Below are 21,804 nucleotides of genomic sequence, written 5' to 3' on the forward strand. Positions count from 1 at the left end.
CCTTTAGGAAAATCTAAATCAATACATATTCTCCCCTTCACCTTGGCTATCACACACACTATCTGTCAGGACAATATGAGACCGTTTTAGTTTAATCTGCATTTCTTTCATAATTGGTAAAAAAATCCCCTTTCACTATATTTTATTCATTCACATACCTTCTTTATGAACTGCCTGTTCAGGCTATTAGCTCTTTTTTTTTTTCTATTAAATTTTTACTTTTTTCTCATTGACTTGTAAATGATCTTTACAAATTAAGGCTATTCTTTCACTGTCACATATTTAAATCTATTGTTTGTTTTTCCCCACATTGCCCATGCTTACAGCTCACATTTAGGGGCCTTGATTCGAGTGCAAACTCAGCATTCACCTCCTGGGAGAATTCTGTAAGGAAAGTCTCATGCTCTTCTAAAGGGTTTTCCCCTCATGGGAGCCACACCTGATCCTCAGGTCGGCCCAAGAGTCCCGGTTCCAAGGGCTGAGCCCAACGCCAGCTTCCGGTTCCGGACCCGCCCCTCTCTCTGCAGCAGCTGGCTGGTCTGGGGGCAGACAGGGGCACAGAAGCTGGACCGATCAGACCCGCTTGCCCTGCGGTTAGGAACTGGGACAAAGACACTGCAGCTTGCTGTGGACATCTATTTTGAAAAAAGAAGCACCCATGTGCCAGACACTGCCACCGATAGAGTTCCATTCTTTCCTGCCTTTCTCCCGGCAGGAGTGTGGATGGCCAGAAGGGCTTTGGGGCTGGATTCCACTGCTAAGCCCCTTCTCCGTGACTCCTTGCTGGCCTGGCTACACCAAGACAGTGGAACTGGGCCTGTTATCCATCCTAGCCAATGGCATCTGGGATTCCTGGGGAAGCGTTTCCTCTCTGTTAAAGAGAAGGTCCCTTTCCCCATCCCTGAGCAGGGCTGAGTGAAGACTTGAGGAGGAAAGCAGCCACCTTGTGGCCATGAGAAGCATTACTGCCGGGGAGAGCAAGTAGACCCAGAAACCCCGGGTCTGCCCTGCCAGCTCTTATCCTGAGATAAGCAGTGCCTCACAGTCCAGCTCTCTTGTAGCTTAGTGTTATTAAGAGCAACCAAAAGCATCTGAACTAACCCGAGCCCGTACTGGCTGGCCCAGACTCCCAGGACCCTGCTCAGAACTACCCAGATGGGATTGTTAAGGGAGGGGGCTGGGGTTCTCCGTCTTACTGAAGCTCCAGGGGGCTCTTTTGAGAAAGGCTGTGATGAGGACTTTACCAAGGGTGCTGAGGGGCTTCTGCAGCCCTGGAGCTCGGCTCCCAGCCCCAGGTCTGGCTTCGAGCCCCTTTCTGGCTCTGTCACCGCCATGAAGCTATTTAACGCCTTCATGCTTTAGTTCGTTACGGGTAAAACAGGGATAATAATGATTAGTAGCTAATATATGTTGCAAAAATTTAATTTTTTAAAATTAAACGTTAAACTCATTAACTGAAGTTGTGAAAACCTACTTCACATACTGAGAAAACTGCTTGGCACAATAATAAGCAGCATGTAAGAATTAGCTGGGAGAAGGCAATGGCACCCCACTCCAGTGCTCTTGCCTGGAAAATCCCATGGGTGGAGGAGCCTGGTAGGCTGCAGTCCATAGTGTCGCAAAGAGTCGGACACGACTGAGAGACTTGACTTTCACTTTTCACTTTCATGCATTGGAGAAGGAAATGGCAACCCATTCCAGTGTTCTTGCCTGGAGAATCCCAGGGAAGGGGGAGCCTGGTTGGCTGCCGTCTATGGGGTCGCACAGAGTTGGACACGACTGAAGCGACTTCGCAGCAGTAGCAGCAGCAAGAATTAGCTGGGCTTCCCAGGTGGCAGAGCAGTAAAGAATCCGCCTGCCCGTGCAGGAGACGTGGGTTCCATCCCTGGTGTGGGGAAGATGCTCTGGAGGAGGAAATGGCCACCCACTCCGGCATTTTTGCCTGGGAAATCTCATGGACAGAGGAGCCTGGTGGGCTGCAGTCCCTGGGGTCACAAAGAGTCAGACACGACTGAGCGACTAACATACACACCCAAGAGTCAGCTATGACTATTATTATTGCCAGATTCCCCTGGCAACTCACTACCTAGTTTGTTTTACTGAATTGCTCACACACTCAACAACCTTCAGTGGCTCCCTAGCTCCTTCAGAATAAAGGCCAGATCAAAGCAGGGGCCGCTAGTCCGTAGGCGCTATATCATCTCCAGCCACTGTGATCAGATCTCCCCTTCAGCAGCAGGGACCAGCTTCTCCACCTCCAGACCAGCAGGAGGAAACGCCCCCCTCCCGCTGTCTTCCTCCCAAAGGCAGATGAGATTCTCAAGGTCTATCATGCGTGTGATCTCACTCATCATTTTCCCCGTGGCTTTCCCCGCCGAGACCAACCTACTCCATGAACTCTCTGCACTGGTCACACACGGCTGGGCTTCTGTGTCTTACAACAAGTTCTCCTCCGCTCCCGGACGAGCTTGGAATCCTCCAAGGGAAGCACCTCCATTATCTCGGCTCCAGCATCTGGCACCCCCCAGTCCCAGAGCCGTCCTCACTGGACCCTCATGATGGAGCCGGCGCCACGCCATGAACGTCACGGACTTGAACGAGTTCAATCCGAACCGCGCCCCCTACTGCATTTACTCGGTAACTTTTACTGAGCGCCTAGGATGTACCAGGCCTGGGGCTGGGCGGCCGAAAAGCAAGACTGATTAGTGCCTGCTCCAGGGAGGTTATGGAGCTTCCCCCATAGCTCAGTGCTCAGTCGGTAAAGAGCCTGCCTGCAGTGCAGGAGACCCGAGTTCGATCCCTGGGTCCGGAAGATCCCCTGGAGAAGGAAATGGCAACCCACTCCAGTATTCTTGCCTGGGAAATCCCACAGACAGAGGAGCCTGGTGGGCTACAGTCCATGGGGTTAGAAGAGTCGGACACAACTTACTGACTAAACCAGGGAGATTATAGTCTAGTAAATTAGAAGTTAAACCACTACCTTGCTTACTACTAAATAGTTGTTTTGCAAATACAGAATAAGGGTCATTTAAAATTAAGAAAACAAAACAACCCACTACTTTGAGGCCCACAGGCAAATTGAGCCTTCAGATAATTTTGTTTTTTAGGCTTTCAAAATCAGTTAGGTGGGCTGGGTCTTTCCCAGGTCAATGACCTCTGGCCAAAGACCACCAGGGACACGCCTGTAGTTGAATAAGTTGATTACTCCTTACAGTAAGGGAACCCTCGCCCCATGGGGGCTGTGGAGGGTCTCAGTAAGAGGGTGCCTGGAAGCACGTAGAGTTTTAGATGTTTGGGGCTCATGTTAGATGATTCTGCGAGGAGGCTTCAAGGAAGCCTGCGCTGGAGGCTGTCAGGAAGTGGGGACAAGCCTATGACTTGGTATCTTAGCGACTAGTGCTGAGATGCAGAGAAGGCTAGAGCAGCAGATAAAATCGATAAAGCAGCAGACAAGCGGGGCAGGAGGGGATGCCCCGGGTTCCGAGGCTCAGGCATGACGACACAGGAGTTCTCTTTCCAGCCTGTCCCAGCACAGTCAGAGCTGCCCTGTCCCATGTGGACGTTCTGTGACTCCGTTCAGCAGGGGAACAGCACGCGCGCCCCGGGGAGTTAACCCAGCGCCCAGGGACTCCGACGCCCCCCGGCTCTCCTCTGCTGGTCCTCCACGGCCCGCCCACTCCCCCTCACAGCCCACCTGCTGCCGTACTTACTGCCCCTGCCTGAGCCCAGGAGCATCTGAATTCACTTCTCTGGCTAAAGACTGCTTGTTACCAAATAAACTGATGGCAACTGTGGTAAGGGCTAGTTGAGGAAGTGGTGAAGAACCTAACCTTCGGGGTGGGGAAGGGAGGGAGAAATCGTGGCTAGCTTCTAGGTGGAGGTGACTTTTAATCTGGGTCCTAAAAATGGAGGAATGAACCAGAAGAGGTGGGAAAAGTCAGTGATAGTTCAACTAATACTGTCTGGAGGCTTGCCATGAGTCAGGGCCTGCGGAAAATTTTCCATGAACTGTTTCACTTAATTTCTACAGCCCCTGATTCAGTAAGTAACGGGAACTAACCCTGATGGCTTGAATGTCTGCATGTAGGAGCCCCTGGCAGTGACCCTCTGAGGTGAGTTCTATCTCTACTCTCCCGTTTTACAGCTGGGTAAATGGAGACCCTGAGACTCTAAGTCACCTGCCTGAGGTTACCTGGATGGGAAGTGATGTAGCTCAGATCTGAACCCAGGCAGTCTGACTCAGGAACCTAGACTCTCTCCACTACCAAGTTCCATGGCCTTTCTATGTATTTCTATCCCACTTTAAAAAGCAGACAACGCAAACTCTTACAACTTGCAGCACTCACACAGCTCCCAAGGCCCTCTGCAGCCAAGACTTTAACACGGGAAGCTGACCCCAAGCCCCATGGCTTCAAGCGGGGAACTTAGAAAATGCACGTAGGAGGCTAGATTTTTCCACCAGCGTCAAGATCTAATGTTACTGCTTTTATAGAAAAGTTCTCAAATCAAATGCCAAATGATAGGCAGCTTTCAAAGCTAGCGGGCAGAGAATTAACTTTACTTTTTATCCAACATGGCAACCCACTCCAGTATTCTTGCCTGAAAAATCCCATGGACAGAGGAGCCTGGTGGGCTATAGTGCATGGGGCCACAAAGACTGAAGTGACTGAGCAGGAGGAAGGGTCTGTTTTAATCAAGGACTGAAGACGGACCAATAACCCTGGACAAGGTCTGGGTGCGGGTATTGAGAGGAACCTGCCGGGGTGGGGGTCGGGTGGTGAGCATCTTTCCAACTGGGTCGAGGCCTGCAATCCCCCGGGGAGCTTGTTAACAATGCAGATGTCTGAGCCTCAGCCAGGCGGATTCGGAGGTGCAGCCCCTGCACTAGCGGCTTTAACAAGATCCCAAGGGACCCTGGTCCAAACTGCCGCTGCTGCAACACCGAAGCCCAAACTTTGGGGAAGCTGGACCCCGCAAACCAAAATAAACAGTGTAAAAGAAAGGGCGGGGGGAAGCAAGATGCTGCTTGTTTCGGGGCAGAGCTGCAGGCACACGCAGGGAGAGCAGCTGGGTCAGGCAGAGACTCAGCACCCTGCTCATCTCACTTGGGCATGCATCTTGATGTTAAGAAAGTGAAAGTTGCTCATTTATGTTAATAAAGTGAAAATCGCTCAGTCGTGTATGACTCTTTGCAACCCCATGGTTCCACAGTCTGTGGAATTCTCCAGGCCAGAATACTGGAGTGGGTAGCGTTTCCCTTCTCCAGGAGATCTTTCAAACCCAGGGATCAAACCCAGGTCTCCAGCATTGCGGGCAGATTCTTTACCAGCTGAGCCACCAGGGAAGCATTAACACCCTTCATGTTAATAAAGGCGGTCGTCTACTGAGTCCAATGACTGTCCTAGATCCTTTATTTGGATTATTGCAGAGTCTCACAATAACCCAATCATATTAGGCACCTAATTCTAAAACCTAATAGTATTTGTTTGTTGTTTACTAAGTCACGTCCAGCTCTTTGCGTAGCCCGCCAGGCTCCTCTGTCCATGGGATTTCCCAGGCAAGAATACTGGAGTGGGTGGCCATTTCCTTCTTCAGGGGATCTTCCCAACCCAGGGATCGAACCTGCGTCTTCTGCAGTGGCAGGCGGGTTCTTTACCCCTGAGGCACCTGGGAAGCGCACCTACTGGTATTAGGTACCCTTTTTAATAATCCCTTTCTACAGACAAGGAACCTGAGTGAGTGACCTGCCCACAGCCCAGGGTTGCCGACTGGGATAAGGCCCAGCAGCCCGTTTCTGGTGCGCGGCACCCCCGTCAGCTCTGCGCGGCGGGGAGCGCTTGCGCAGTGGGTGCCGAGGCGTACCGGGCGGTCGGCAAAGCTGAAGCTCGGCTACAGTGAACAAGGGCGGGGCCGTGGAGATGCCGGGGGGCGGGCGAAGGTCTCCGAGCCGGTTACGTGGTGCGCGGTCAGCTTCACCAATGCACGTGAGGCGCGGGCCCCTGTGCGTTCACTCCACACACAACCACTGCCGGGAATATGATGCTGCGGGTCAAATGCAGCCCCTGACCTCCTGGCGCTTACACTTCAGCAGTGGGACAGGCCTTAAATTTGTTCTGCAAACAATCATTTAATTACGGGGACCTGATCTGAGAGAACAATGCCCATGTGTGTGGTCTCAGAGGGGGGCTCTTTGGGGCGATGCAGTTAAGCCCAGCTCTGACACACGCACCAGCACCAGCATTAAGTCAGCTCCAGGCAGAGGGGGCAACACATACAAATGCCCCGGGGCTCAAGGAAGAGTGGCCTGCTTGGAAAACAGAAAGGATGTCATCACGGCTACTGTGAGTCAGAGGGGGCGGGGTGTCCTGAGATGCAGTCAGGTCCTGTGTGCAGATGGTCCTGAACCTTAGGTTTTGAGGGTGGGCTGGTGTCAGCCAGGTAAAGGCGAAAAAGGCAGAGGGGACGGCAGCAGGGAAGGCTCAGAGCCCAGCGAGAGGCTGGTGTCAGCCAGGTAAAGGCGAGAAAGGCAGAGGGGATGGCAGCAGCGAAGGCTCAGAGCCCAGCGAGACGCAATGGCCACAAACGAAGGGTCTTGGGGCCTCCCCGTGCTGGGGCCTCCGGTCCCAGGCTTCACACCGGGTGTGGGGTGACTGGGAGCTTATTTCTGAGAACAGAGAACCCGACACTCAATCTTCAGGGAGAAGACCACGAGGGCAAGGGCCCAGGGACCTGAGTCCCAGGACTGTCCTGAACCTGTGCTGGGACCCTGACCATCTCTCATCTCCACCTGCAGCTTCACTCTGTCCAGCTGTAAAATGAGAAGGTGGTACCAGGCCCATCCCTAAGGTGAGTTTCTGTTCGAACATTTTCCTGGTGATTTCCTCTAAGATGAGATGAAGAGAAACTCGGGAGAAAGTGGGAAGACCTCAGGGTAACCTGATGAGAGTTTCCGAGGTGATCAGTTATATTCAACGCTTAACACATTTCAGCAGGAACATTATTTTGGATGCAGTAAGGAAACGACCACAAACTTCACCTGCTGCCAAAAAACTCAGACACAGCATCAACGTGCAAATGATAAGGCAAAAGCTGGTACCCTCACTTCAGAGGTTCTCCACATCTTAGCTCCAATTAACTGTTTGCAAAACATTGAAAACAAGTCAGAAGTTGCAGATGGGCTCGATCAAGCTCACAGATGTATTTTGTTTGACCAACAAGTTTTTTTTTCCCCCTCATCGCCTGACATGTGGGATCTTAGTTCCCTGACTGGGGATCAAACCTGTACTCCCTGCAGTGAGAGGACCTTCTTAACCACTGAACTGACAGGAACGTTTCCTAACAAAGTTTTAAAATTTGGGAAATTTTACATTTTTCAGTTGCTCAGAAAAACCCAAATATCTAACTGACTGAATCCAAAGAGCAACTTTCTCTATTTCACCAGCGTCCCCACCATCCCCTAATGCCTTCTGCAGAGTTGACATCTTTCATTAACATTACTTGCCTCATTCCTGTTCTAGAAGCTTTCCTTGAATATAATACATATGCATATATATGCCGGTTTATATTTACCTTGAGACTCTATGTGGGTACACAGATCTAGCTTCCTTTTCAGACTAAGTCACATTCTACTGTCTGAATTTATTCATCTAATTGTTAGATTATTATTCATTATCCATCATGGCATTTATTTATCTAATCTCCTGACATATACGTTACAAAGGTTCCATTTTCTTTACAGTATATCAGTAAACACCCTTGTACATTTTTACTTGTCAAGTTTTAGAGGATAAATACCCACAAGTGCACATACTGGGTAAATGTGTACATTTTAAAATTTGAAATATTTTAAATGTAAGAATTAAAGTTTGAAAGATATCACAAAATTGCCCAGCTTATATGAATGGATATCTCCAGAAAGGAAAGGAAAGCAGTATTTGATTTGCATTTCTTTATTACTGAGGGATGATGACTCAATGACACATCCTTGTATATTTACTGGCTCTTGAATAGCAACTGCTGCTCTTTGCTGACTTTTCCATTTAGTCTTTTTATTGATTTTTAGGAGTTTTTTTTTTTTTTAATATATGAAGGATATTAGGCCTTAGTCATATGTACTTCATTTTCTTTTCCCAGTTGTCTTTAAGCTTTTTTTATACATTGTTTTTACTGTGGAAGAATGGTAACTTTATCTGCAACCACATAACAATTCTTTTTCTTTTGGGGGAGCAATCCTATAACCTGCTTTCTTTGGAAGGCACAGTATTAATATATTTTTTGATTTAAAAATTTGAATGCCTTTAAAAGCCAACAAATACATCCTCTATTTTCCCATAGGATGCAACAGTGTGTCTACCAACCATCTCATAAATGGGTGCTTACTGGAGTCATCTGTCTCATCCCGTAAGGCAGATTATAAAGGAATAAGCTTAGGGGTGTGAGTGTTTGGGTCTCTCTGCATGTGGGGGCTTCCCTGGTGGCTCAGACGGTAAAGCGTCTGCCTACAACGTGGGAGACCTGGGTTCAATCCCTGGGTCGGGAAGATCCCCTGGAGAAGGCAATGGCACCCCACTCCAGTACTCTTGCCTGGAAAATCCCATGGACGGAGGAGCCTGGTCAGCTATAGTCCATGGGGTCGCAAAGAGCTGGACACGACTGAGCGACTCCACTTTTACTTTCTTTCTTTTGCACGTATATAGTTTTTACTCTACAACTTTGACGGTTTCATTGTGCATGTTTAACTTTTGGATCCATCTGTGGTTTCTTTTGGACGTGACCAAGAACTAGGATGAACTTTTCTGTTTTTCCAGTTGGTGGCACAGGGAAGGGGAGTCATCAGTACTTGTTTATAGATTTTAAAAATTTCTTAAACATTTTTTTTGTCCTTTATACAAATAATGCAAATTCAGGAATCACACACATATTTCCACCACCCCCAAATAACCACTTTTTCCTTTCTTACCATTTCCTGCAAGTATTTTTTTCTTAGTATATAGCTTTTTTTCTGGTTTTGTTTTAAAAACCTGGTTTTTGTCTGTTAGTTTTGTTTAGCACATGCCAACAATTTATAACTGCTACCACTTAATGTTTTAACCTAGCAGTTCCCAAACCTGGCCAGGCAGCTAGCTTCCCCATGGAGCTTGTTAAAAATAATGAATCAGCAATCCTAGGGGGTGGGCCCTGGGTGTCTATATTTTTAACAGGATCTGAAGAGGCGTCTGGGACATAGCCAGGCCAACTCTGAGTGACTGCCCCACCCCCCAACCATACCTGTGATCGTCTGGGTTTCCGAGGTGATGGTTCGAGTGGTGGTCTGAGTCTGGGTGGCAGGCACCGTTTCCTCCGATACAAACTGGACCGTGCTGGGCGCCGCCCCAGACGTGCCGGTTAGCTGGCAGCCACTCTGCTTGTGAGCTACAAAGGCGTCCAAATTGTTAAACTGCTGCTTGCAGATGCCACAGATGTGGATGTCGGGAGTCAGCTCCACCAGCACTGTTGTGCCACCTGGAACTCCAGGGGACAGAGGGGGAGTCACAGGTTAATTTCAGACAGCTTGAAATGGAAACACAAACCAGACCCACGGTGAGAGAAACGGGCATGGTGACAGGCGTGGCTAGCTGCTGGCCCAGTATCTATTCCACTCCCCTCTTCTTGCACACAGAACCCCAGTGCCACCCCAGCAGCAACATACCCACCCAAGTAATGCTCCTGATCACTCCCTGTGGGGGCACTAGTGGTATCTCATGCAGGAAGGTTCTTCCCTGCACCTCAAGAAGGCTACCTTGCGCTTCAGAGGACCATCTCCTGTCTCAAGGAAAACGTAATTGTACTTCTCAGTCATTATGGGAGCCAGTGCTCCCACTATTCCAACCCTCTCCCCCATCATGAGAACCACTAGCCTGAATAATTTTGGTTCATGACATACTTGGGAATCCCTCTAGCACAGTGCTGGAAGAGCTTCAGGGAAAAGCACGATAAAAAGGGAGCTGACATGGTTGGCACTGTTCACCTCTCCCTTCAGCCTTGAATGCAGGTGTGATGCCAGGTGCTTCTGCAGCCATGTTGTAACATGAGGTAAATAGTAAGATCTCTACAAAAGTTTACTTCACTGATCCCCTAAATCAACCCTAGAATCAATCAATTCCAGACTTCTAATTAGGCCAGTATAGTTCAGTTTTGTTACTTGTAAGCAAAATTAATTCCTGACAGGCATTATTTCACTATAGTAATAATATCAAGAATTAATATTGTATTTAACACTTGCAAAGCGCTTACCACAGTCCTGGCACTATATTTGAAACTGCTATATAAATGTTTGTTAAATAAAGAAATACAATGACTAAGTCTCTAACTAATAAGACAAACTGAATTTTTATTTTAAAAGTTTTCTTTGCCTTATTACAAGGAAATTCATGTTTATAACAGAAAATCTGGAAGAGAAGGAGGAGGGAAATTACAGTCTTTCCACCTATGGCTACCATGAACATTACAAAATATTTTCTTCCATTCATCGAATTAAAGATTGTTTATATCATAGTGTATTGTAAATTAACCTTTTTCCCAATACTGCTGTACAAGCATTATGCTCTATCACTAAAGTCTCTTTATATATATATATAATTATTTAATGACAACACATTATTCCATATTTTCTAAGCCTCATAATTTCTCACTAACTGTAAGGTTTGTATATTATTCCCAATTTTCCCTGAGTCTAAATAGTATGAAAACCACCTTTGTGCATATACAGTTGGCATCTTTGCTTCATAATTTAAAAAAATTATAAAATATCTGCATTATGTCCAATGTCCCATTACAACCAAGACATCTCTGTGCAGAAATACAATTTGGTTGACTTCTAAGAAAAGATACTCTGCACTGAGCAAGGTAGGTTTGTAAGCCATCTTGCAAACACTGAAATCAATGGATGGAAGGACGTGACATTTCTCATCTCTCTAACACTGTCTTCCTGTAGCTACTGAGGTGCCCAAGCTAAGAGGAAGACAAAGAATCCAAGAGACTAGTGACTGCATCATTGAGATTCCTTAATGGTGGGACTCGGGAGGAGATGGGGTGAAGTTTCTGCTTCATAAGATGGTTACGAGAATTAAATGAGATGGTGCTTGTAGAAGGCCAGCACAGGGATCCCCAGCATGTCACCTGATGGGGTTATTACTGAGGTGTTCTATTTGAATTTGAAAATATCCCCTCTGAATATCTGTAATGAACTGAGACCCAATAGAATACACTGGGTCTATTTTTTTTTTTTTTTTTTTTTGGTATCATCAACACAAAGAATTCCTTTATCTTTGCCAGGCTCTTCTGTCCATGGGATTCTCCAGGCAAGAACACTGGAGTGGGTTGCCGTGCCCTTCTCCACGGTGTCTTCCCAAGCCAGGGATCGAACCTGTGACTCTTCCGTCTCCGGCATTGGGAGGCGGGTTCTTTACCACTGGCGCCGCCTGAGAAGCCTCTTTATCCCTACAAAGTTCTCCAAACCTGTCTGGGCATCAGAATAAGGGCCAGGGTGGGTTATTTAAACACGGATAAACACGGACACATCTGACCCCCACTTCAGAGAGTCCTAATGGAGGTGGGGTGAACGGGGACTGAGGTTTAGGGAAATCTGCGCTTTTCACAAGTTATGCAAGGAACACACAGACATGTTTAGGAGCCAGTGTCTTCCAAGTCGGTAACAGTAACATCTAACAAGTGCCAGGGGTTCTCAAACTTCCTGTGCCTCCGAATCGCCCAGGGCAAGCCCATCCTCCTCCCTTCTACCCTGGCCCCACCACCTGGTAGGTGGGGCCCACAGAGCTTTTTTCCCCTCCTTTTTTGAAAAATAAGCGCTGGAGCTCCCAGGTGGCTGGTTCGCGCTCAGCCCCACACTTAGGGAAACAACGAGCCCGGCCAAACCACGGGCTTGAAAAAGGCTGTCATCATAATGAAAATGGACCCCAAACTCAAAACTCAAAGAAAACGCCCACGGCCCCATTCCCCATTCAGATCTCCACCTTCAACGTGGACAAGGCTTTTCAGGAAGCCGGCAAGCCCAGCCAGCCAGACCTCGTGCAGTCCTCCGAACCCAGACTTCAAGGATTCGGGGCCACCGAGACAGAAGTTTTCCCATCAGCGTGGCCGCGGTTACCCCAAATCCACCTCCAGGCTGCGCCGGGGGCGGGGAATGCCGCGAGAGGGTGGGCGATGGTCGGAGCCGCCAGCCCTCCCCCACCGCCCGCTGCACGGGGGGCTCTTTGGAGGCTGGCGAGCGCCCCCGCCTCGCGCCGGGTCGGGTGCGCCCGCCCCCGGCCCACCCCGGCGCCTCCTGCCCGGCGCGCCCGCCGCGGTCCCCGAGACGCCGGCTCGGGGCCGTCACCCCGATTTCGGGGCCCCGGGCCTGCCCGCTGCGTCGCAGGCGTGCTTGGGCCCGGGCCCCGGAGCGCGCACTGCGCCCGGAAAAGCACTTACTTTGCACCGAGCCCGGGAAGCTCTCGCCCTCGTTGCTCGCGTTCATGGCCGCAGACTGGGGGCCGAGGGGGGGTCCCCGGCCGGCCGGGGTGCAAGGGCGCGGGGCGCGCGGGTCTACATGGTGCAGGGACTTTTCCTTTTATTTTTCCACCCCCCCCAGCCTTCCTTCTCCCAACTCCGCGAGGCGGGGAGGACGGATGTACAGCGAGCGCCACTTCCGCTGCCTAGAGGGCGCTGGCCCGGCCCGGCCGCACCAACCTGGCTTCGCGGCTGCGGCTCCCGGGGGAAGAAGCCGGCCAATCCCGGCACTCGGGCCGCGGGGTCTCCCCGGGGTCCGGACGGCGCACACGCGGTGGGGCGGCCGCGGGCAGCGAGGGACGCGCCCCCGCAACCCCCCGGGCTGCAGCAGCCGGCGCCCTGCCCGCACCCCGGAGGGCTGGGCCGGCGCTTTGGGCACCCCCCACCCCGGCTCTGGCGCCTTTGCACCTGCCGCTCTGGGCGTCTGGGCCCCGCCGAGTCCGGGCAGCCGGGTCGCCCCGGTGGTTTGCAGAAGAGGAGCGAGTCGGGCAGCAGTTGGGTGGGTGCTTGCGGGGGGGCGGGGCGGGGGGGCGGTCACAGGCTTGGCGGGTGGGGAACGCCGGCTGGGCGCATCCGCAGAGCGCTGGGCGGGCCCCCTGCCTAGTAGTGAAATAAAGAGGCCCGTGCTCACGTGCTTGCGTGGCAACTGGGATCGGTCGCTGGGGCAAGAACCCTGACCCTGGGGGTCCGCCAACTCTTCTGTGCATCACCACCACCCGGAGAGCTTGTTAGGACGGAGGCCGCGGGGCCAGCCCAGAGTTTCTGACTCGGTGGGTCTGGGGAGAGGCCCAAGGACCAGCATTCTAAGTGACAAGGTGAAGTTCCTGATACCGGTGGGCGCTGCTGCCCCCGATCTGACCCCGCGCTCGGCTGACTTCACCTGCCATTCCCTCCTCCCCTCAGGCGTCAGCCCCCAGCTCTTTTCAGCCTCAAGGCTTCTGTGCTTACTGTTCACTCTGTATCCACCTGCCACCCTGCCTAACGCCCTTGGGTCTTGATTTTAAATGCCATCCACAGAGAGGCCCTTCTTGGCTAGCCCCCGTTCTAATCCTGCCGTGCCTCCATCCAGTGGCTCCCCCTGTTACTTTCTGGTCTGCTTTATTTTAGGATTTATCAAATCTAACCTGGTAATCTGAGGTATCTCTATCTGTATCTACCAGTCTATCCATCTATCTGTAGATCTATCTAATTTGTCAATCTCTACAGACAGGTACACAGATTTATTCGTTTATTACCTGTTTTCCCTTGCCCCTTACATTCAGTAAATCCTCAGCAACCTGGAATGAATAATAAAAACCTCCCTGCCTTGCTGATACATCTATCCCCAGTGACTTGGCCTGGTGCCCGGCACATAGTAGGCCCACAGTAAATAGGGTGAGTATAACTGATGAAATTATCCTGCGGTTTCCATTGAGGGTTTGCTCATTCCTCCAGCAGCAATATACTTAGAAGCGTCTGCCATGTGCCAGGCAGCATGCTAGCCCCTGGAGTTACAAGGGTGATCCTATTTACTTCCTGCTCTAACAGAACTTGGCTGGTGGCTAGCGATGCAGTCCACGCTAAACAATCAGATCAGCAGTGTAATTTCTTGAGAGTAATATGATCTCAGAAGACATGAAACAAGGATGTGATGGTGGCTTCCTTGGCCTATCTGAGCAAGCAATGTGTGAATGAGGCCGCTGCGTTGGGGGCAGTTCCAGCCTGGGGGACTGGCAGGTGCCGGAGCCCTCAGCCACAATGCTCTAGACAGGAACGGGCCACCCCGCCCCCCAGTCCCACTGCGAGTCTCACCGCCCTCCCCCAGACCCCCTCACTGCTCCTGCTCAGACATGCCCAGCTCTGCTTTTCCTCCTCCTTCTGCCTGGATTGCCTTCCCCTGGTCTTTGCAGGACTAGCCAAATGGAAGGTCACTTTGTGGCGGAGACCTTTTCTGTCTCTTATCTGAAGTACTTACCCCCTGCTTGGTACACTCTGTACATCACCTCAGTACACCTACTCCTAGTCAGTATGACCCAGAAAGGCACTGCAGCATAGGGCAGTGTTTATTTTTTTAATGCTTGATAAATGAATCCCCACCTGGATGAACATTTCCAGCCTCATGCCCCTTGCCAGCCAATGTTACCCCAGCTCCCCAAGTCCAGACAGGTAAACACCGTACAGAATTCTGTTGCTGCAGATTCCTTTTGTTGAGAGCAGTATTTTTTATTTTTGTCAGAAGAGAAACACCAAGGGGGCTTGCTAAGGAACGAATTCTAAAGTTGCAACCCAGATCAACTGCACCCAAATTTCCTAAGGCAAGACCTGGTAATTTGCATGTATTTCACAAGTGCTTCAGGTAATTCTTACCACGATATAATTAGGGGCCTTACGAATCAGTGCTTAAGTCTGCCTGTCCTGGACGCACACTATTCCAAGGTGAGGTAAACCCTGGAGCTGTTTCGCTGTAACCAGTTGGGTGACCTTCCTGGGCGACTCAACTGCTCTGTGCCTCATTATCTACAGTCTGGAAACAGTAATGGTACCTACGTCCCTAAGGTCTTTTCAGAGGAAAGTGAAAGTGGAGTCCTTCAGTTGCTCCGATTCTTTGCCACCCCACGGACTGTAGGCCACCAGGCTCCTCTGTCCATGGATTTTTCCAGGCAAGAGTACTGGAGTGGGTTGCCATTTCCTTCTCCAGGGGATCTTCCCAACCCAGGGATTGAACCTGTGTCTCCCACATTGCAGGCAGACACTTTACCATCTGAGCCACCTGGGAGTCAATATATATAAAGTGCTTAGAATACTGCCAGGACAACTTTATCATGACTAGGCAACAGATGTTTAAAAAATTTAATATTTACCCCATGTCCAAGGGCAAAGGAGAAGCCCCAGCAAGACAGGAGGAGGGGTGAATTTGCATTTAAAATCAAACCCCATTCCCGCAAGAGACGCTCAGAAGGCTCAAACATACCTTGTGCACACCAGAGGGTCCCCACAGAGACTAAGCCAGAACTGTGTCTGAGTGTCTCCTACAGAGGAACGGGTCAGCAGTGGCCTGCCACAGGGGCAGGGGCTCTGGGTGCAGCAGACCTGGGTATGGCATAAACCCTCTTGGAGGAGGTCACCATTATCCCCACCATAGAGCCGCCAGGACTTACACAGGATGGGGAAATAGACTCTTGAAGGGCACAACAGAACCTTGTGCACCAGGACCCAGGAGAAAGGAGCAGTGACCCCACAGGGGACTGACCCAGACTTGCCTGTGGGTGTCCGGGAGTCTCCAGCGGAGGTGTGGGTCGGCGCTGGCCTGCTGCAGGGTCAGGGGCAAGAGTGTAGCAGTGCATCACGGGACCTTTTGAGGGAGGTCGCCATTATCTTCATTAGCTCCACCATAGTTTGGCTCCAGGTAAATAGCAGGGAGGGAACACAGCTCCACCCTTCAACAGAAAACTGGATTAAAGATTTACTGAGCATGGCCCTGCCCATCAGTTTCCCCCTCAGTCTCTCCCATCAGGAAGCTTCCAAAAGCCTCTTACTCTTCTCCATCAGAGGGCAGAAAGACTGAAAACCACAATCACAGAAAACTAACCAGTCTGATCACATGGACCACAGCCTTGTCTAAATCAATGAAACTATGAGCCATGCCGTGTGGGGCCACCCAAAACAGATGGGTCATGGTGGAGAGTTCTGACAAAACATTGTCCACTGGAGAAGGGAATGCCAAGCCACTTCAGTATTCTTGCTTTGAGAACCCCATGAATAGAATGAAAAGGCAAAATGATAGGATACTGAAAGAGGAACTCCCCAGGTTGGTAGGTGCCTAATATGCTATTGGAAATCAGTGGAGAAATAACTCCAGAAAGAATGAAGGGATGGGGCCAAAGCAAAAACAATACCCAGTTGTGGATGTGACTGGTGATAGAAGCAAGGTCCGATGCTGTAAAGAGCAATATTGCATAGGAACCTGGAATGTCAGGTCCATGAATCAAGGCAAATTGGAAGTGGTCAAACGAGATGGCAAGAGTGAACGTCAACATTTTGGGAATCAGCGAACTGAAATGGACTGGAATGGGTGAATTTAACTCAGATGACCATTATATCTACTACTGTGGGCAGGAATCCCTTAGAAGAAATGGAGTAGCCATCATGGTCAACAAAAGAGTCCAAAATGCAGTACTTGGATGCAATCTCAAAAATGACAGAAGGATCTCTGTTTGTTTCCAAGGCAAACCATTCAATATCACGGTAATCCAAGTCTATGCCCCAACCAGTAACGCTGAAGAAGCTAAAGTTGAAAGGTTCTATGAAGAGCTACAAGACCTTCTGGAACTAACACCCCCAAAAGATGTCCTTTTCATTATAGGGGACTGGAATGCAAAAGTAGGAAGTCAAGAAACACCTGGAGTAACAGGCAAATTTGGCCTTGGAGTACGGAATGAAGCAGGACAAAGGCTAATAGAGTTTTGCCAAGAGAGCGCACTGGTCATAACAAACACCCTCTTTCAACAATACAAGAGAAGACTCTACACGTGGACATCACCAGATGGTCAACACTGAAATCAGATTGATTATATTATTTGCAGTCAAAGATGGAGAAGCTCTATACAGTCAGCAAAAACAAGACCAGGAGCTGACTGTGGCTCAGACCATGAACTCCTTATTGCCAAATTCAGACTTAAATTGAAGAAAGTAGGGAAAACCACTAGACCATTCAGGTATGACCTAAATCAAATCCCTAACGATTATACAGTGGAAGTGAGAAATAGATTTAAGGGCCTCGATCTGATAGACAGAGTGCCTGATGAACTATGGATGTGACATTGTACAGGAGACAGGGAACAAGACCATCCCCAGAAAAAGAAATGCAAAACAGCAAAATGGCTGTCTGAGGAGGCCTTACAAATAGCTGTGAAAAGAAGAGAAGCGAAAAACAAAGGAGAAAAGGAATGATATTTGCATTTGAATGCAGAGTTCCAAAGAATAACAAGGAGAGATAAGAAAATCTTCCTCATTGATCAGTGCATAGAAATAGAGGAAAATAACTGAATGGGAAAGACTAGAGATCTCTTCAAGAAAATTAGAGATACCAAGGGAACATTTCATGCAAAGATGGGCTCGATAAAGGACAGAAATGGTATGGACCTAACAGAAGCAGAAGATATTAAGAAGATGTGGCAAGAATACACAGAGGAACTGTACAGTAAAGATCTTCACGACCCAGAAAATCATGATGGTGTAATCACTCCCCTAGAGCCAGACATCCTGGAATGTGAAGTCAAGTGAGCCTTAGGAAGCATCACTACGAACAAAGCTAGTGGAGGTGATAGAATTCCAGCTGAGCTATTTCAAATCCTAAAAGATGATGCTGTGAAAGTGCTGCACTCAATATGCTAGCAAATTTGGAAAACTCAGCAGTGGCCACAGGACTGGAAAAGGTCAGTTTTCATTCCAATCCCAAAGAAAGGCAATGCCAAAGAATGCTCAAACTACCACACAAGTGCACTCATCTCACACGCTAGTAAAGTAATGCTCAAAATTCTCCAAGCCAGGCTTCAACAATATGTAAACTGTGAACTTCCAGATGTTCAAGCTGGTTTTAGAAAAGGCAGAGAAATCATAGATCAAATTGCCAACATCCACTGTATCATCAAAAAAGCAAGAGAGTTCCAGAAAAACATCTACTTCTGCTTTATTGACTATGCCAAAGCCTTTGACTGTGTGGATCACAATAAGCTGAGGAAAATTCTGAAAGAGATGGGACTATCAGACCAGCTGACCTGCTTCTTGAGAAACCTGTATGCAGGTCAGGAAGCAACAGTTAGAACTGGACATGGAACAACAGACTGGTTCCAAATAGGAAAAGGAGTACGTCAAGGCTGTATATTATCACCCTGCTTATTTAACTTCTATGCAGAGTACATCATGAGAAACACTGGGCTGGAAGAAGCACAAGCTGGAATCAAGATTGCTGGGAGAAATATCAATAACCTCAGCTATGCAGATGACACCACCCTTATGGCAGAAAGCGAAGAAGAACTAAAGAGCCTCTTGATGAAAGTGAAAGAGGAGAGTGAAAAAGTTGGCTTAAAGCTCAATATTCAGAAAACTAAGATCATTGCATCTGGTCCCATAATTTCATTGCAAATAGCTGGAGATACAGTGGAAACAGTGTCAGACTTTATTTTTTTGGGCTCCAAAATCACTGCAGGTGGTGACTGCAGCCATGAAATTAAAAGACGCTTATTCCTTGGAAGAAAAGCTATGACCAACCTAGATAGCATATTTAAAGCAGAGACATTACTTTGCCAACAAAGGTCCATCTAGTCAAGGCTATGGTTTTTCTAGTGGTCATGTATGGATGTGAGAGTTGGACTATAAAGAAAGCTGAGCACCGAAGAATTGATGCTTTTGAACTGTGGTGTTGAAGAAGACATTTAAGAGTCTTGAACAGCAAGGAGATCCAACCAGTCCATCCTAAAGAAATCAGTCCTGAATATTCATTAGAAGGACTGATGCTGAAGCTGAAACTCCAATACTTTGGCCACCTGATGTGAAGAACTGACTCATTTGAAAAGACCCTGATGCTGGGAAAGATTGAGGGCAGGGAGGAGAAGGGGACGACAGAGGATGAGGTGGTTGGATGGCATCACCGACTCAATGGACACGAGTTTGAGTTAACTCCGGGAGTTGGTGATGGACAGGGAGGCCTGGTGTGCTGCAGTCCAAGAGGTCGCAGAGTCGGACAACTGATTGACTGAACTGAACTGAGCTGAAATTAACATTTAAGTTTGTAAAAACAGTTCCGTCTCGGCTGTGCCGGGTCTTCCCTGCTGCTCGCAGGCTTTTCTGGGTTGCAGCGCGTGGGGCTCCTCCTGGCTGTGGCGCCCGGCTTCTCACGGGGGCTTCTCCCCTCGTGGAGTGCAGCCTCTTGGCTCGCGGGCTCTGTCGTCACGGCACTGGACTTCGTTGCTCTGCAGCACGTGGGATCTTCCCAGACCAGGGATCAAACCTGTGACCCTCGCATTGGCAAGCAGATTCTCAACCACTGGAGCAGCAGGAAAGGTCCTATGTATTTTCTTAATAATTGAAGAAAGTATCTGAAAATCTCCTGCCAGAAATCCAAATCCTAGTTACTGTTATTATTATCTGTTCTTGTTGCTGTCTACTCTCCAGACTGTAAGCTCCTGGAGAGCATGGCCTGATTTCTTTCATTAACCCTGCGTCTCTGGAGCCTAGAACAGGGCCTGGCACGTGGGACCTCAGTACAGCTTTTGCTGCTGAATGAGTTCACATGTTTCTACCAGCTCCAGATTAACCGCTTGCTACTATGCCCGGCCAGACTTTCTCTACGGCACATGTAGGTCACTGCAGGGTTGTTTTTTTCAGGTCTTAAAATATCCTTTTTTAATTTCTTTTTTTCTTTCTATACATGTACTTCTTATTATAGGCATATTACAAGTTCTTGGTTAGTAGTTTAGAAAAAACCCAATAATATAAGAAAAGAAAACCCATATATAATTCACTTCCCAGAAACAACTTTTTGGTTGATGAATATACATAGTCTTTTTTTCCTTTCTGTATGTGTCTGTATGTGTACGTGGGCTCCCAGGCGGCAGTAGTGGTAGAGAACCTGCCTGCCAAAGCAGGAGGCAGAAGAGAAGCGGCTTCGATCCCTGAGTTGGGAAGATCCCCTGGAGGAGGGCCGGGCAACCCCCTGCAGGATTCTTGCCTGGATTACTTATACTACTTGTGCTACGTCATTTAATCCTTAGAACAACACATGGGTAGACGCTGTCATTCTAGTTTATAGAAGTGGAAACTGAGTCTCCTGAAAGTTAAATAGATGTCATCCGCATGGAAGGCCAATAAAGGACCAGCGCTGTTGAGAATCCTTGAGAACAAGTAACCGAGACTGTAAGAAGAATGGAGATTTGCGTATGTTACAGTCAGTCAATTAGAATTATATCCTTCGTTAAGTGATTTCTGGCAGGAGATCTTCAGATACTGTCTTCAATTAGTAAGAAAATACATAGGATCTTTCCTGGTGGTCCAGTGGTTAAGAATCCACCCGCCAATGCAGGGGACGTGAGTTTGATCTCTGCTTGGGGAACTAAGATCCCACATGCTTGGAACAACAAAAACCCATGCGCCACAACTATGAGCCTCGCGTAGCTCCTGCTTGCTGCACCCAGGGAAAGCCTGAACACAGCGACGAAGAGCCAGCGCAGCCAAACGTAAATAAAAGAACACACCATTTTTATGCTGGTAGTATTTATTAATCGTAACAAGAATACTGAAGTCACAGTCACTGGCTTGATTGTTGTAAGTTCTGCAAGCAAAGATATCCTTATCCTAACAAAATAGTTTATAATTTCAAGTGATCAAAGTTTTTTTGACAGTAACCACTTTAACAGACTTAGTTTCCTATAGCAACTATGCACAATTCACTAAAATTGAAGTCCTCAGGGCAGAAACTTTTGTTCATTTTCTTCCTTGCTGCATCTATAATAGTGTCTGGTATCTAAAAAGGGATGGATGATGAACAGACAGATGGATGGATGGGTGGATGATGGATGGATGGACGGAATGACTAGTATCATCGTTACTTTGGAAGATAACTATTAAAGCAAATCTTTGACAATTATAGGAAAGCATCTTTCCCTTTTCAGTAAAACATACAGACAAAAGTAGGATACAGTGACAGAATCTAGAAAAATTATAGATTTCATTTAAGTTGTATGGTCACTGATATGCAAATACCTTATAGCCGTCCTTATTTTTCTAGACAAAGGCTAACAAGAATGGCTAACCCAGGGCTTTGTGGTTTTCAAAAGTACTTGTGTCAGCAACCTCTCCACTTCTCCATTTCTCAAAAGTACTACAGAAAATTCTGGCCTAAGTTTCCACCCATAAATTCACCCGAGGTGGGTGAGCTGGCTCTGAGCCTCTTGTCATCTGATCCCTTCCCTGCCTCCCCTGCTCAGCTCTGCAGGGGAGCTGACCCCTGTCTGTGTCTTCCAGGCTTCTGGGGCTTCTAGTTTCCTGTCAAGTTTGCTAATGGGTGGAAGGAAGCGGGAGAAGCAGGCAGAGTCTTTTCCCAGGTCTTCCTCTCTGGGTGGCAGGGTCTGCATCTCTGCTCTGGCCTCAGATCCCAGATGGGCCCACCGTGGCCTCAGGCAGGGGACTCTGACTCCTGGTCTCTGAAAATACAGCCTCCTCCCTGGGGAGCATGGGCCGGTGACTTCCAGCTGATGCTATAATCTCTGGTTACCTGAACATTCC

The 21,804-nt window shown here is 48.7% G+C and overlaps 1 protein-coding gene across 4 annotated transcripts in view; it reads right to left on the bottom strand.

The window, feature by feature from the left end:
• ZFP64 (ZFP64 zinc finger protein) overlaps positions 1 to 12,880 on the bottom strand; it is an 88,186-nt gene extending 75,306 nt beyond the window's left edge. For 2 of the 4 annotated variants that reach the window (XR_011570296.1, XM_070801903.1), the window contains exons 1-2: positions 12,466 to 12,880; positions 9,268 to 9,507 (exon numbers count right to left, since the gene is read on the bottom strand). Coding sequence is in view for 3 of the 4 variants with exons in the window: in XM_070801903.1 (XP_070658004.1) it covers positions 9,268 to 9,507; positions 12,466 to 12,511 (286 nt within the window). In the remaining variant the exon portion in view is untranslated. The remainder of the gene's footprint in view (positions 1 to 9,267; positions 9,508 to 12,465) is intronic. The other 2 variants (XM_070801902.1, XM_070801901.1) reach the window with 2 other exon arrangements.
• Positions 12,881 to 21,804: the final 8,924 nt, after the last annotated feature.

Source organism: Bos indicus, chromosome 13 (assembly GCF_029378745.1).
Source record: "Bos indicus isolate NIAB-ARS_2022 breed Sahiwal x Tharparkar chromosome 13, NIAB-ARS_B.indTharparkar_mat_pri_1.0, whole genome shotgun sequence".
Taxonomy (NCBI): domain Eukaryota; kingdom Metazoa; phylum Chordata; class Mammalia; order Artiodactyla; family Bovidae; genus Bos; species Bos indicus.